Source organism: Rhipicephalus microplus, chromosome 9 (genome assembly GCF_043290135.1).
Source record: "Rhipicephalus microplus isolate Deutch F79 chromosome 9, USDA_Rmic, whole genome shotgun sequence".
Taxonomy (NCBI): Eukaryota; Metazoa; Arthropoda; class Arachnida; order Ixodida; family Ixodidae; genus Rhipicephalus; species Rhipicephalus microplus.
In genome coordinates, this window is record NC_134708.1 from 23,012,410 (window position 1) to 23,024,771 (window position 12,362).

General features: G+C 46.5%; 1 protein-coding gene across 4 annotated transcripts in view; it reads left to right on the top strand.

The window, feature by feature from the left end:
• LOC119164925 (protein FAM135A) overlaps positions 1 to 8,255 on the top strand; it is a 48,222-nt gene extending 39,967 nt beyond the window's left edge. For all 4 annotated transcript variants that reach the window (XM_037417125.2, XM_075873319.1, XM_075873318.1 and 1 more), the window contains 2 exons: positions 1,258 to 1,374; positions 7,559 to 8,255. In XM_037417125.2, coding sequence (XP_037273022.2) covers positions 1,258 to 1,374; positions 7,559 to 7,764 — 323 coding nt within the window. In that variant the 3' untranslated portion in view covers positions 7,765 to 8,255. The remainder of the gene's footprint in view (positions 1 to 1,257; positions 1,375 to 7,558) is intronic.
• The last annotated feature ends 4,107 nt before the right edge of the window (positions 8,256 to 12,362 follow it).

Here is a 12,362-nt window from a genome sequence, read left to right on the forward strand (position 1 = left end):
CTGTTAGCGAAACAGGTGCCCCCCAAGTTCGCATAAGGACAACAGGCAACGAGAAGACGCGGCTAACCGTGATGCTAGCCTGCTTGGCGGATGGGCGCAAGTTGCCGCCATACATCATTTTTCGGCGCAAAACCATCCCGAAGGAGCTGTTCCCCAGGGATGTGATTGTTCGCTGCCAAGAAAAAGGTTGGATGGACACTCCGCTTATGCTTGACTGGGTCAAGACTGTGTGGTGCCTACGGCCAGGTGCGCTCCTCCACCCCGCCTCCATCCTAGTTCTCGACTCATTTCGCGGTCACCTGACGCCCGAAGTGAAGAAGCTGATGCGGGAAACTCAGACGCAGCTCGCTGTTATTCCCGGAGGTATGACGTCCGTGCTGCAGCCATTAGACGTCTGCCTGAACAAACCATTTAAGGATAGAATGTGGCAGCTGTACGGAGAATGGATGCGAGAATATCGGGCTTTGACACCTACGGGTAGGATAAAGCGACCTAGTGTCGCGATGATTGCCGAGTGGGTGTCCGCCGCTTGGTACGGGCTGCCGCACACATAATAGTTCGCGCGTTTAAAAAGTGCTGTATATCGAACTATATGGATGGCACGGAGGATGACCTCATCTGGGAGGAAGAAGTGACAAAGAGGGCTCGACCACCGGCGATGAAAGCGACAAATGAACTAAACTCACTTTATACTATTTAGAAACTGGGATGTCTTTGCCACTACCATGTGCAGCAAATAAAGGTACTTTTTTCCCCCGCTTTACTCGCGTTACATTCGTGTTCTTTTTTTTTTCGGCACTGAAAAGTCACCCCTCGCGTTACAATCGTGGTCGCGTTACATTCGAATAAATACAGTATTTAACAACATGTATCAGTATAACGTATTTAGAATATTATGAGTTGTCTCGATTGTATGTAGGTTGACCCCCTCTAAAATTGCACGGCAAAAAAAAAAAGCACAAGCACATTTTATAACAAAAAATAAATTACGATGTCTTCGAAGAAAACAAAGAATTCTGGTGTGCCAAGGTGGCTTCATGGCAGTGCTTGAAAGCTGTGAACGAAACATAGTTTTGCGAGAAGACGTAGGGATCTGTTTCAGAGACCTTACAACGAAAACTAGTCCCCCCCCCCCCCCCCAACTGCAGATTTCCAATAAAGACTAGTGGGTTGACCTACAATCGTGTAAATGTGGCAGTCGGTTGTGTTGTGCATGATGGCAGACATTTATCTCGTTGCCTCCTCCTTGTGTTGCAGGATTGGAATTTTTCAAGCATGTTTTGCTCTTCGGGTCCATGCAAGACCGATACGTGCCCATCCACTCGGCAAGGATTGAGCTCTGCAAGGCGGCAGTCAAGGACACGACGCCAATAGGTAAGAACTTGTTGCTGGCCGAGCTGATCGCTTCACAGCATCTTGATTTCAGCGCTATACAAGACGACCGCATGACAGAGGAAGGGACAAGTGCTTGTCCTGCTATCTCTCATGTGTCTGTATTTTCTTAGCGCAACAACCATAATGTCCCCATTAAATAATGCATCTGCCAAGCCTATGCAATCCCTAATTTGGAGTCATCCTATAAGTTTTACAAATGTTTTGTAACTGTTTTGGCAATAAAAAGATAACAAATGTTTTACTATCCCATTCCTTGCTAAGTAAGTAGCATGTAGGATGCCGTACACTGATTAACTGCTCTGCTTATCATTCAAGAGATTTCTTGTATTAGTGAAAAATTCATCATTAATGCATTGGAAAAATGATCATATGCAGTAAACTATTGTCAGTATGTTTATTGACGGGACCTGAAAGCTTAGTCAGTTAGAGCGCCATGCTATCAGGATCTTTATTGCTGACGAGTCCAAGAACACTAGTATGTTTTCGTGCAGATTATCGTGACGTACATGTTTGGGGACACTGCTTCAAGATTGCCATGTGTAAATTGACTTGTATGTGATAATTGATAATTGTAATTGATAATTGACTTGTATGCGACTTTCATTTGAAATTACATATTTAAGCTTTAAAGTGGAAGTATAATTAAAATCACTTCATTGATTAGCTATTATCAGTCGGCAGTGTCTTTAATGCAGGTTGTCAAACACTTATGAAGAGCGTAGCTTTCAGCATGAAAAATCTAGCGTCGTCTCGTCTAAGGTATTTGATGCTAAAACGAATTGTTTTGTAGCTGATGGTCGAGAGCGGGAAGCGCAGGCAACAGCTCTCACTTTTTTGTTCTTTCTCTCTTGGGTGACATAAGTTCTATCTTCAATAATTGTGTATAATTATATGGTGTGTGCACCCAAGAGGTGGCACACGACGTGTTACACACTTATGAAGTCCCCGCCACGGTGGTCTAGTGGTTAAGGTACTTGGCTGCTGACCCACAGGCCGCGATATCGAATCGTGGCTGCAACGGCTGCATTTTCGATGGAAGCGAAAATGTTGTAGGCCCGTGTGCTCAGATTTGAGTGCATGTTAGACTACCCCAGATGGTCAAAATTTCCAGAGCCCTCCACTTTGGTGTCTCTCATAATCACATGGTGATTTTGGGACGTTAATTAAACCCCACACATCAGTCAATAGTTCTGAAACTCTCATTAAAGGGAACCTGAAGAAACCAGGAAAATGCGTTTTGTTCAACGGGAGTTTCATTTACTGAGAGACGAACGAGAGTGGAGAATCCAAGCTTGAAACCGATTGTGTTGGAGGCAGTTGTTCCATTTAAGCAGCACTTTCGTTTGACAGATTTTCGTTTACTGAGAGTCTACTGTACGTTTTTTGGTGCTAGGTTCTTGCTTCTGTGGCACATGGAGAATTCGCAACACACATAAAAGTATGCATTATACAGTTAAACCTCGTTATAACGAAATTGGAGGGCCGCCGCTATTTGCTCGTTATAACCAATATTTCGTTATAGCCGTAGCGGGAATTTATCGCAAATATTATGCACTGTACTTACCCCCAAAAAATAGCGGGCGAAATAGCATCCCGTCGCACGGTGGTATGCAACAAGATAACCGCATTCCCAAATAAAAAGGAAAAAGTCATGCACCTGTTTTAATGCACTTCAAAATACACAGCTTGCATTTCAGGCAGACTTAGCTGCAAAGAAGTCCGTAATTGGACGTTGATGCATCTTGCTGATGCGAACGATGGCTCGCTCAGCTGCGGCCGCAATGTTCAAGCCATCTTCGCCGCCCTCGTGAGCGCCGAAGTAGCGGCGCAGTACGTCCATCCGCGTCTAATGCCTCCGACGCCGTCGGCACGTTTGTCTCCTGTTCGTCGACAGAGTCATCGTCACTGGTTTCGTTACGATCACTGACAGCGCGCACAATATCGTCATCCAGGAGCTGCTCCGTTGCCACCACTTCCGAGTCCGCACTCACATAGTCGCAAAACGACTCGCTGTCAAGCACGACACTGGCGTCACGAAGTGCCGTCCATGATGCAGCGAATTCGTCTGATGTGGCAAAACCGTCCGGCACAGTGGGCTCGTCTGATGGCTCATCGCTGGCGTCTGGTGCGGCGGCAAATGAGGCGTGTCGAAAGCAGTTTGCGATCGTGGTCGCCGTCACACCCATCCACGCCGCCTGAAGCATTTCGAGCGCAGCGTACAAGTCAACATCGGTGTCTCGCTTCATCCTCATGTTGAGCAGGAGCTTGTCTATCACACGCTTGCGGTAGCCTGCCTTCAGCGACATAATCACACCTTGGTCAAGCGGCTGCATTTTTGCTGTGCAGTTGGCAGGAAGGAACAGCAGCTCGATGTTTTGAAGCACGGCCGCGGTATGGTGGGCGGTGCAGTTATCTAAAACAAGGCACACCCTGCGGTTCGCCTTTGCCAGCTTCTCGTCCCATTTGCAAAGCCCTTTTGAAAAAATCTCCCTGATCATCCGGGCTTTGAGATTGGCTACGTACTTGACTGGGAGCTGCCTCTTCCCCTTGAAGCAGCGAGGGGATGCACTTTTGCCAATTACGAAAATTGGCAGCTTCTCAGAGCCGGTCATGATTGCACAGAGTAGCGCAGTGATCCGCAGCTTACTTTGTTTGCCGCCATGGCACGGCTCGCCTTTGAGGGCTAACGTCTTGTGCGGCAGCATCTTGAAAAAGAGGGCGGTTTCGTCCGCGTTAAAAATATCCTCCGCGCTGTATTTCTCTAGCAGTCGCATGATGTTTTCTTTCGCCCACTTGGTAGCCTCTGCTTTGTCGACAGATTGCGATTCGCCGCAGACCGCTCTCCCGACAATGTCGTGGCGCTCCTTGAAGCGTTGGAGCCAACCCGAACTTGCTACGAAGTTGTCATAGCCCATGATGCAGGCAAAGTCTCTCGCTTTTCTTTGCAGCAAGGCGCCGCTCACCGGCAGATTCACGGCCCGCGTGTCAAAGAACCATTTAAAAACGGCCCTTTCGACCGCTTCAAAGGCAGGTGCCCTCATCCTTTTAGCGCTTCCTTTCACGCCACGTGCAACAGCGTCGATGATGGACTCCTGCTTGCTCAAGATGGTTGACAGTGTGCTCGTCGATACGCCAAAGTCTCTTGCCACGTTGCCTTTCTTGGTCCCCGATTCGACGGCTCTTATCATAGCTGCCTTCTGATCTAGCGTTACGCGCTTTCGCTTCCCGCCTGGCGCATTCATGTTGCTGGAATCACGAGCACAGCAAGATAAAAGATAAGGGGGAAGCGGCCGAAAAAGAGAAGAAACACGCACGCAAAAGCAACGCGGCTCACGCCGGCGAGCGACAATACTTGCAGAGAAAGTGACTGTGAAGAGGAAGGGGCAGAAGGGGCGCTCTTTTGCGCTGCCCTCTAGGAACCGGTTACTCAAGGGGAAGGGGGTATGTAAGATTAGGAAGCGCGCCTCAGCGCCATGAGAAAGGGGAGAGGGAGAATATAAAGAAGACACAAAAGAAAAGAAAAGGGTGAGACGTTCGCGGAGCTGCGGAGCACTCCGCTTTCGGTGGTAGCCAAGCGGCACACGTGCAGCGACCTCTTCTCCGGAAACAGCGCGTGCCGTCTGCTTTGCGCGCGTTGCTGGAGGGCGCGTGGTGGGAGTTTTGAACTGCTAAATACAGTTCTTGCGTTGCGCGCTGTCTCAAATTCGCGTTGTGCACTGTCGTGACATCGGCTCAAAATTTTACTTCCTAACAAAATTTGTTCGTTATATCCCATAACAGCCAAATTTTGCCTCGTTAAAACGAGGTTTTGAATACATTGGTTTGTATGGGGACTTTCAAGGGGAATTAGGATTTGCTCGTTATATCCATTATTTCGTTATAGCCCATCTCGTTATAACGAGGTTTAACTGTAGTTGCATTCTGAATAATTTAACTGCACAATCATTTAAAGGTTGCTATTAAAGGCTATACAATAGAAACAACTTTCATTTTGTTTTGCAGTTTCATAATTCAGGCTATAAAGTGCTAAAGAAACCAGCAACGCTAATGCACCTCCTCAGCAGTGTCTGTATGGGAAACTTACTGCTGTCACCGTATTTACTCGAATCTAACGCGTACATTTTTTCCGGTAAAGCGGGCTCATAAATCGCATGAGCGTTAGAATCGAGTACTAAAAAAAATGAATACGGTCATTCTATTGCCATCGGCATTTTAAAAATGGCCGCCTCCTACGCACGTCGTCTGTTTCTGCCATTGTGTTTCCTGTGTACGGCACTTCGTACGTGTGCTGAGGAGTTCGCCATCTTGTAGTGCATTCACATCGACGGCGTGCAAGGGCTGACTCTAAAAACTCGACGAGTGCACCACAATACTGATTTAAAAAAAAAAAAGTTTTCGCGCGTGCAGAAACGGATGAAAATCGGGCCGCGAAACGTGCGTGCGGGACTGGCGTAAACAAAAGCAGAATATTGTCGACAGCAAAGCTTCACTTAAAGGCTTCAGTGAACCACAGCAGGGCCGGTTTGCGCAAATTGAAGAGCTGCTCGTCGAGTATGTGTTCGAGCAGCGAGTGGCACAGCGGCCCATGACGACAGTTTTCCTTGAAGTGCGGACTATGCAGTTAGCCATACAACAAGGGCTAACGCAGAGAGAGTTCAACGAGAGCAGGTGCTAGCTAACAAACTTTATGAAGGAAAGGCGAACGGGCATATGCCAGAAGTTGCCGGAGGAGTACGAAAAAAAGCTTCACAGTTTCCAGAGGTTTGTCCTAGACTTGCGGGACAACAACGGAAACCTGCTCGGGCAAATCGGCGATGCCGATCAGACGTGTCTTTACTTCGATATGCCTGGTGCCACTACCCTTGAGAAGGGGGTGAAGCAAGTTCGTGTGCTGACATCTGGCCATGAGAAAACGAGAGTGACAGCAATGCTCTGTTGCACGTCAGATGGGCACAAGCTTCCCCTGTACCCGATATTCCCCTGTACACCACTCGGGAAGACGCTCCTGAAAGGAGTCGTTTTCCCGAGTGGTGTGATCGTGCAAGCCTACGAGAAAAGTTAGATGACAACAAACCTGGTCGCCAATTAGATCCTCCACATCTGGCAAAAATGGCCCAACGCCGGTTTGGGCCTGCGAACGATGCTCGTGCTTGACCCGTTCAGGTGCCATCTCAACCAGTGGATCAAGGACAAGCTCACTGCGTGCAATACGGGCCTTGTAATCATACCTGGTGGCATGACGTCCCAACTTAATCGCTAGATGTCTGCCTGAAGAAGCCAGTTAAGAAAAAGATTCGGGCGCTCTACACCGACTGGCTGATCAACGGACGACACGATTTCATGTCAAGCAATAGGATGAAGCACGCCTGTCTGCAAGGCTTCACTGCATGGGTGAAGGACGCCTGGTGTGCAATATCATCAGCCATGGTCATCAAGGCATTCAAGAAATGTGGCATCTCGAATGCCATGGACGGTACCGAAAATGAGATGCTTTAGCCCGTTGACAGCGATAAGGAGTTGTCCTACAGCGATGAGGACTGACCCATTACGCAACTCGTAACGCTACCGTAGTGGTCACAGTTTTAGCTGCTGGGCCGGCTGTTTGACTTTGTGTTTTATCTTTCGAAACCTCAGTGCATTAAAACCTAAATACTTGTTCTCAATATGCGAAGGTTGACTCTACAGACTTTTTTTTTCTTTTCCTTCCGTCACGAAAAAAGGGTGCACGATAGAATCGATGTTCAACTTTTTTTTTCGTCATGGAAACCGGGTGCGCGTTCAATCAAAGGTGCGGTAGAATCGAGTAAATACGGTAAATTTTTGCGGTGTGTTAGGCAAGCGCTGAATTTTATTCATTGTATTCTCACAATTTATTGTGCCTGGATTAACATGGCGGTCGTCTGGCTTCACTGTTGAGGCATAACTTCCGTTTCAGCAATTATGTTTAATTATTCTTGGTTTTGACTGAGTACACTAAAACTTTATTATAACAAAGTCGTACTTACCATGAAAACACCTTGTTATATATGAAAATTTGTCATGAACATATATTCGTAGCCCTGTATTTATGACACAGCTATTTTTTATTCACTTCATTATATTGAGGTTTGAGTGTATAGGATTCTCCGGTACGTCGAATGCCTCACATGCCGACTCATCACAGGGGCGGCGTACCGGGAGATGGTGAGCCACCTCCTTCGGCCACTGGCCAGCAAGCCGGACATCAGCCTGGTGCGCTATGACGTGCACCACGCGCTGCCCAGCTCGGCCAACTCGCTCATCGGCCGCGCCGCCCACATCGCCGTGCTCGACTCGGAACTCTTCATCGAGAAGTTTATGGTGGTTACGGGTCTGAAGTACTTTGCATGAGACATGCCCTTCAACTCCCTCCTCTTTCACTTTTTGTCTGTTCGAGGCCGGCGTGTGTCAGCCACCGAGGTTATTTTACCAAACTGTGCTTTTACTCCATTTCATGCATCAGATCAACATTGTGGAAGTTATGAAGAGAGTTTGAGCATGTGCCTCGCCCTTGGATTTCAACGTCAAAAACATGGCCTCTGCGATTGGCTCTGACTGTGCATCATCGGAACTAATCACAGAGGCTACGATGGAAAAACAGAGACCTTTAGTGATCCAAAACAACCTGTTGGCATCCGTCTAAGTAATGGGGTTGGTTTGTTATTTAAAGCAAAAAGCATCATAATTTCTTACTCTGCCCCACCACGGTGGTCTAGTGGCTGAAGTACTCGACTGCTGACCCGCAGGTCGTGGGATCGCATCCCAACTGTAGCGGCTGCATTTTCGATGGAGGAGGAAACGCTGTAGGCCTGTGTGCTCAAGTTTGTGTGCACGTTAAAGAACCCCAGGTGGTCGAAATATCTGGAGCTCTTCAATACGGCGTATTTCGTAATCCTATGGTGGTTTTGGGACGTTAAACCCCACATATCAATAAATCAGTCAATTGCTTACTGTTTATAAGGTTAAAAGAGATAACATTACGGATGTCAAAATCTTCTAGCAATTTCTTTATGTGAATGCATGTACCGTAAGAATTCTTGCTAGCTTTCATTGCGTTGCATCTGGTGTGTGGAATGAAGCATAGCAGTTCTGGCCATGATGCGTGCCTGCGGCCCTTAGCCATGCTAGGATTCTTTGTCTTGTGTTGCTCAGAAAAGAAACTTGATTTGTGGGCCAGCCTAATCTGCTATCTCAAAAGTTATTTCCTATAAAAAGTTGTTGAAATTAAGCTCATTTTTGGAAATTGATGGATTTGTTTAAAATTTTCATGAGACTTGAGCAGATACTTCGCAGAACAGGCAGAACTGAACTTTTTTATTTATTTTGTTTGTCTCGCACTGCTGTTCTCAACTTTTGAATAAGAAGATAGCACTCTTTAAAGATTAATGATGTATTTTAATTTTTTTATGCTATACCTAATGGAAACATAGAGTAAGACACCAGTGGAAAGCTTTTGTAGAATTACATCTGGTGCTGCAATAATGCTCTTCGATTCACTGATTACAATAAAAGAAACGTGAACTTCGGAATGATAAGAAAACCATAGCCTAAGGTTAGTGCTTGAACTGCTGCATAGCGCTATTTTGTTACTGTTTCTGTTGTTTCCATGAGGTTGTTGGTCAGAATAATTGGGTCAGTCTATTTATATGTGCATTGAAAGCATTCTTGGATCATACTAGTTAAATTTCTTGAATCAATGGTATGTGCCATGTAAAAAAACTCTTTGTCACATTGACGTATTGACGTTTAAATCCCTGTGGCACCTTTTCTGTCTTAACAATCATGTTATGCACAGTTTTGCAAATGCTAGTTCGAATTGTGTGAAGAAGCTCTCAGAGTTGCGGATTTGTGTGCAGTGCTCGTGGAATGAAATGAGTCAACTTGTGGCCAAGCAATGCGCACGCCGTTTAATTCATTGTCTTCAGTTTGCGTCTCATCGGCATATTATTGGCTCTCACACTTACGTTAGAGCCAGCACCATCATTGGAGGCCTGATTAGTTGCAACCAACGTTTTTAGATACTGACAGTTGGAAAAGCCCGCCCCGGAGGCATCACCATCTCTTATCCGCTCTGAGGGGTGGCTCTGGCTTATGCGTTGCGATTGAGCCACCGCCACCGGCTTCCCGCCACTTCCCGCAGAAGCGTTGAATATTTTTGTGGGTGTTCGTTTGCTCAGATTTTATTGGCAGGAGCTTGAAGACTAAATTTTGGTCATTGCAAATTGTTTTTAACATGCGACAGGGCAATTAAGCATACTTGAGTGAATTAGCAGTTTAACGTGATAAACATCATCACCATCTCTTATGCGCTCTGAGGGGTGGCTCTGGCTTATGCGTTGCGATTGAGCCACCGCCACCGGCTTCCCGCCACTTCCCGCAGAAGCGTTGAATATTTTTGTGGGTGTTCGTTTGCTCAGATTTTATCGGCAGGAGCTTGAAGACTAAATTTTGGTCATTGCAAATTGTTTTTAACATGCGACAGGACAATTAAGCCTACTTGAGTGAATTAGCAGTTTAACGTGATAAACATCATCACCATCTCTTATGCGCTCTGAGGGGTGGCTCTGGCTTATGCGTTGCGATTGAGCCACCGCCACCGGCTTCCCGCCACTTCCCGCAGAAGCGTTGAATATTTTTGTGGGTGTTCGTTTGCTCAGATTTTATCGGCAGGAGCTTGAAGACTAAATTTTGGTCATTGCAAATTGTTTTTAACATGCGACAGGACAATTAAGCCTACTTGAGTGAATTAGCAGTTTAACGTGATAAACATCATCACCATCTCTTATCCGCTCTGAGGGGTGGCTCTGGCTTATGCGTTGCGATTGAGCCACCGCCACCGGCTTCCCGCCACTTCCCGCAGAAGCGTTGAATATTTTTGTGGGTGTTCGTTTGCTCAGATTTCATCGGCAGGAGCTTGAAGACTAAATTTTGGTCATTGCAAATTGTTTTTAACATGCGACAGGATAATTAAGCATACTTGAGTGAATTAGCAGTTTAACGTCATAAACATGCTGACTTGCAGCAGGTCAGGCTGTCAAGTGGCTATGCTCCCGAGGAAAACACTTGCGATCGGCGGCACTTCTTCAAACCCCCAAATGACCCTGCAGTTCTCAAGGCCTGGACAGCTGCTATTTCACGAAAAGCCTTCTAGGTGACAATCAAGATCTACACTTGGGACCTGCATTTTCGAATCCGAGGACCTAATAACTTTCTACGAGCCAACGCCTCTTAAAAAAAATTATGCCTGGAACGTGAGCCGCGAACGCGCTGCCCTAACCTCTGATTTTACCCTCCTCCTTCGGTACGAAGGCGAGCGCCTCCGACGGCCGCCTCCTGCGAGCACAGTTGCCTCCGAGCAGCCGTAATGTCACGTGACAGAGCGGTACGGTTATGTCACGTGACTAAGTGGCACGGAGGCGAGCGGTCTCATGCGGCGGCTGGTCGCAACACAAGACAGGAGGCACAGCCTCCGAGATGGCGTGCTGGCAGGAGGCTCCCAATTGAAAATAGAGCGACGTTTCAGGCATAGTTTTTCTAGGAGGCGTTGCTACGAGGACATCGCAGGCGGAAGCGTTGTTGAAATTCCACTTGGTAGGTGAACACTTATGCCCGGTGCTCTTCCTCAAATTTTCGCGTATATTCCTGCACACTTGTCTAAACCAGCGGTATCAAAGTGCAAAAGGAAACCTCCAAAACTTGGAGAAACCACGAATTTCGAGGGCCGGGTGTCGGCAAGTGGTGGCGATGTGTCGGACGTCAACATGGAGAACAGCGATCTTGACGAAGCTGCTGGCATCTCCTCCGATTCAGAGTTGTGTCCAGAGGTAGCAACTTGGTTGCCGGCATCACAAGACCAAACTAAGTTCCAATCCTGGAATGTCGAGCTTATCCAAGTTTTTTTTTTTTTTCAAAGTTGTTCAAAGCAAAGGTGTTGTTGAAATCGATAAGGCAGTGGTGGTAACAAAACACTTCACTGTTGTCCCCAGTCTTAGGGCGATGCTTGTTCCCCTGTGCGCATACAGCAAACATGGTTTGGGATGCCGGCAGAAACTGAAGAGCTTGCAGGTGGTATGAGCTTCTGTCAGATATGTTAAACCTAAAATTATGCGCGGACTGTCGTAGCACCGTATTCCCTTCCATTTCGGCTGCAGTATCCGCCCTGCCGATCCTGGATGTGTGAAGGAGCATTAAGTGTTTTGGGTTGTCCCGGGAAGACTTTATGCCCACCATGCAAGAGCACAAGGAAGCATCTGCGAGCACGTGAGAAGAAAAAGGAGAGATATACGAAACTGACAAGGCTTCAACCAAAAATTATGCTCGACTTTTAAGAACCCAAGAAAGACGGTTATAAGCGCCACAGTTTTTCGAGAGAAAGCGAAGACAGCAGCAACACCGCTGCGTGGAATATGAGAAGGGGCCGCTCCTCGCCGCTGCGACCGTGCATGCTTGCCGAACTGACAATATCTAAAAACATTGGTTGCAACATTGTGCAGTTATCTTGAGCTATTGTGCATACAGTCGGATTCGCATATATATTGAACCCACATATACGAATTAATGTATACTATATCGAGCAGTTGTAAAATTCTCTTGAATTATTTTCTACATCTAAAATATCCTATTTATAGAATTACTTATTTTGTCAAACACTTATGCCCGGTGCTCTCATACATTCATATACACCTATACCTTAGTATAATGACCGCTGATATAATGAAATATCGGCTGTACTGAGTGAATGAACAAGTCTCGCAATAGACATAGTGTGAGGAATACACCTTTATAACAAATTTTTAAATATAACGAACCTATTTTCGTGTAATATGCAACTTTGTCATAATGAGGTCTGCGTACACTCAGACCTCTTTATAACTAAGTTTCATTTTACACGAAATCATTTGTTATATCCAAAAATTTTTTAGAAAGGTATATTTGTAGCATCATATCTA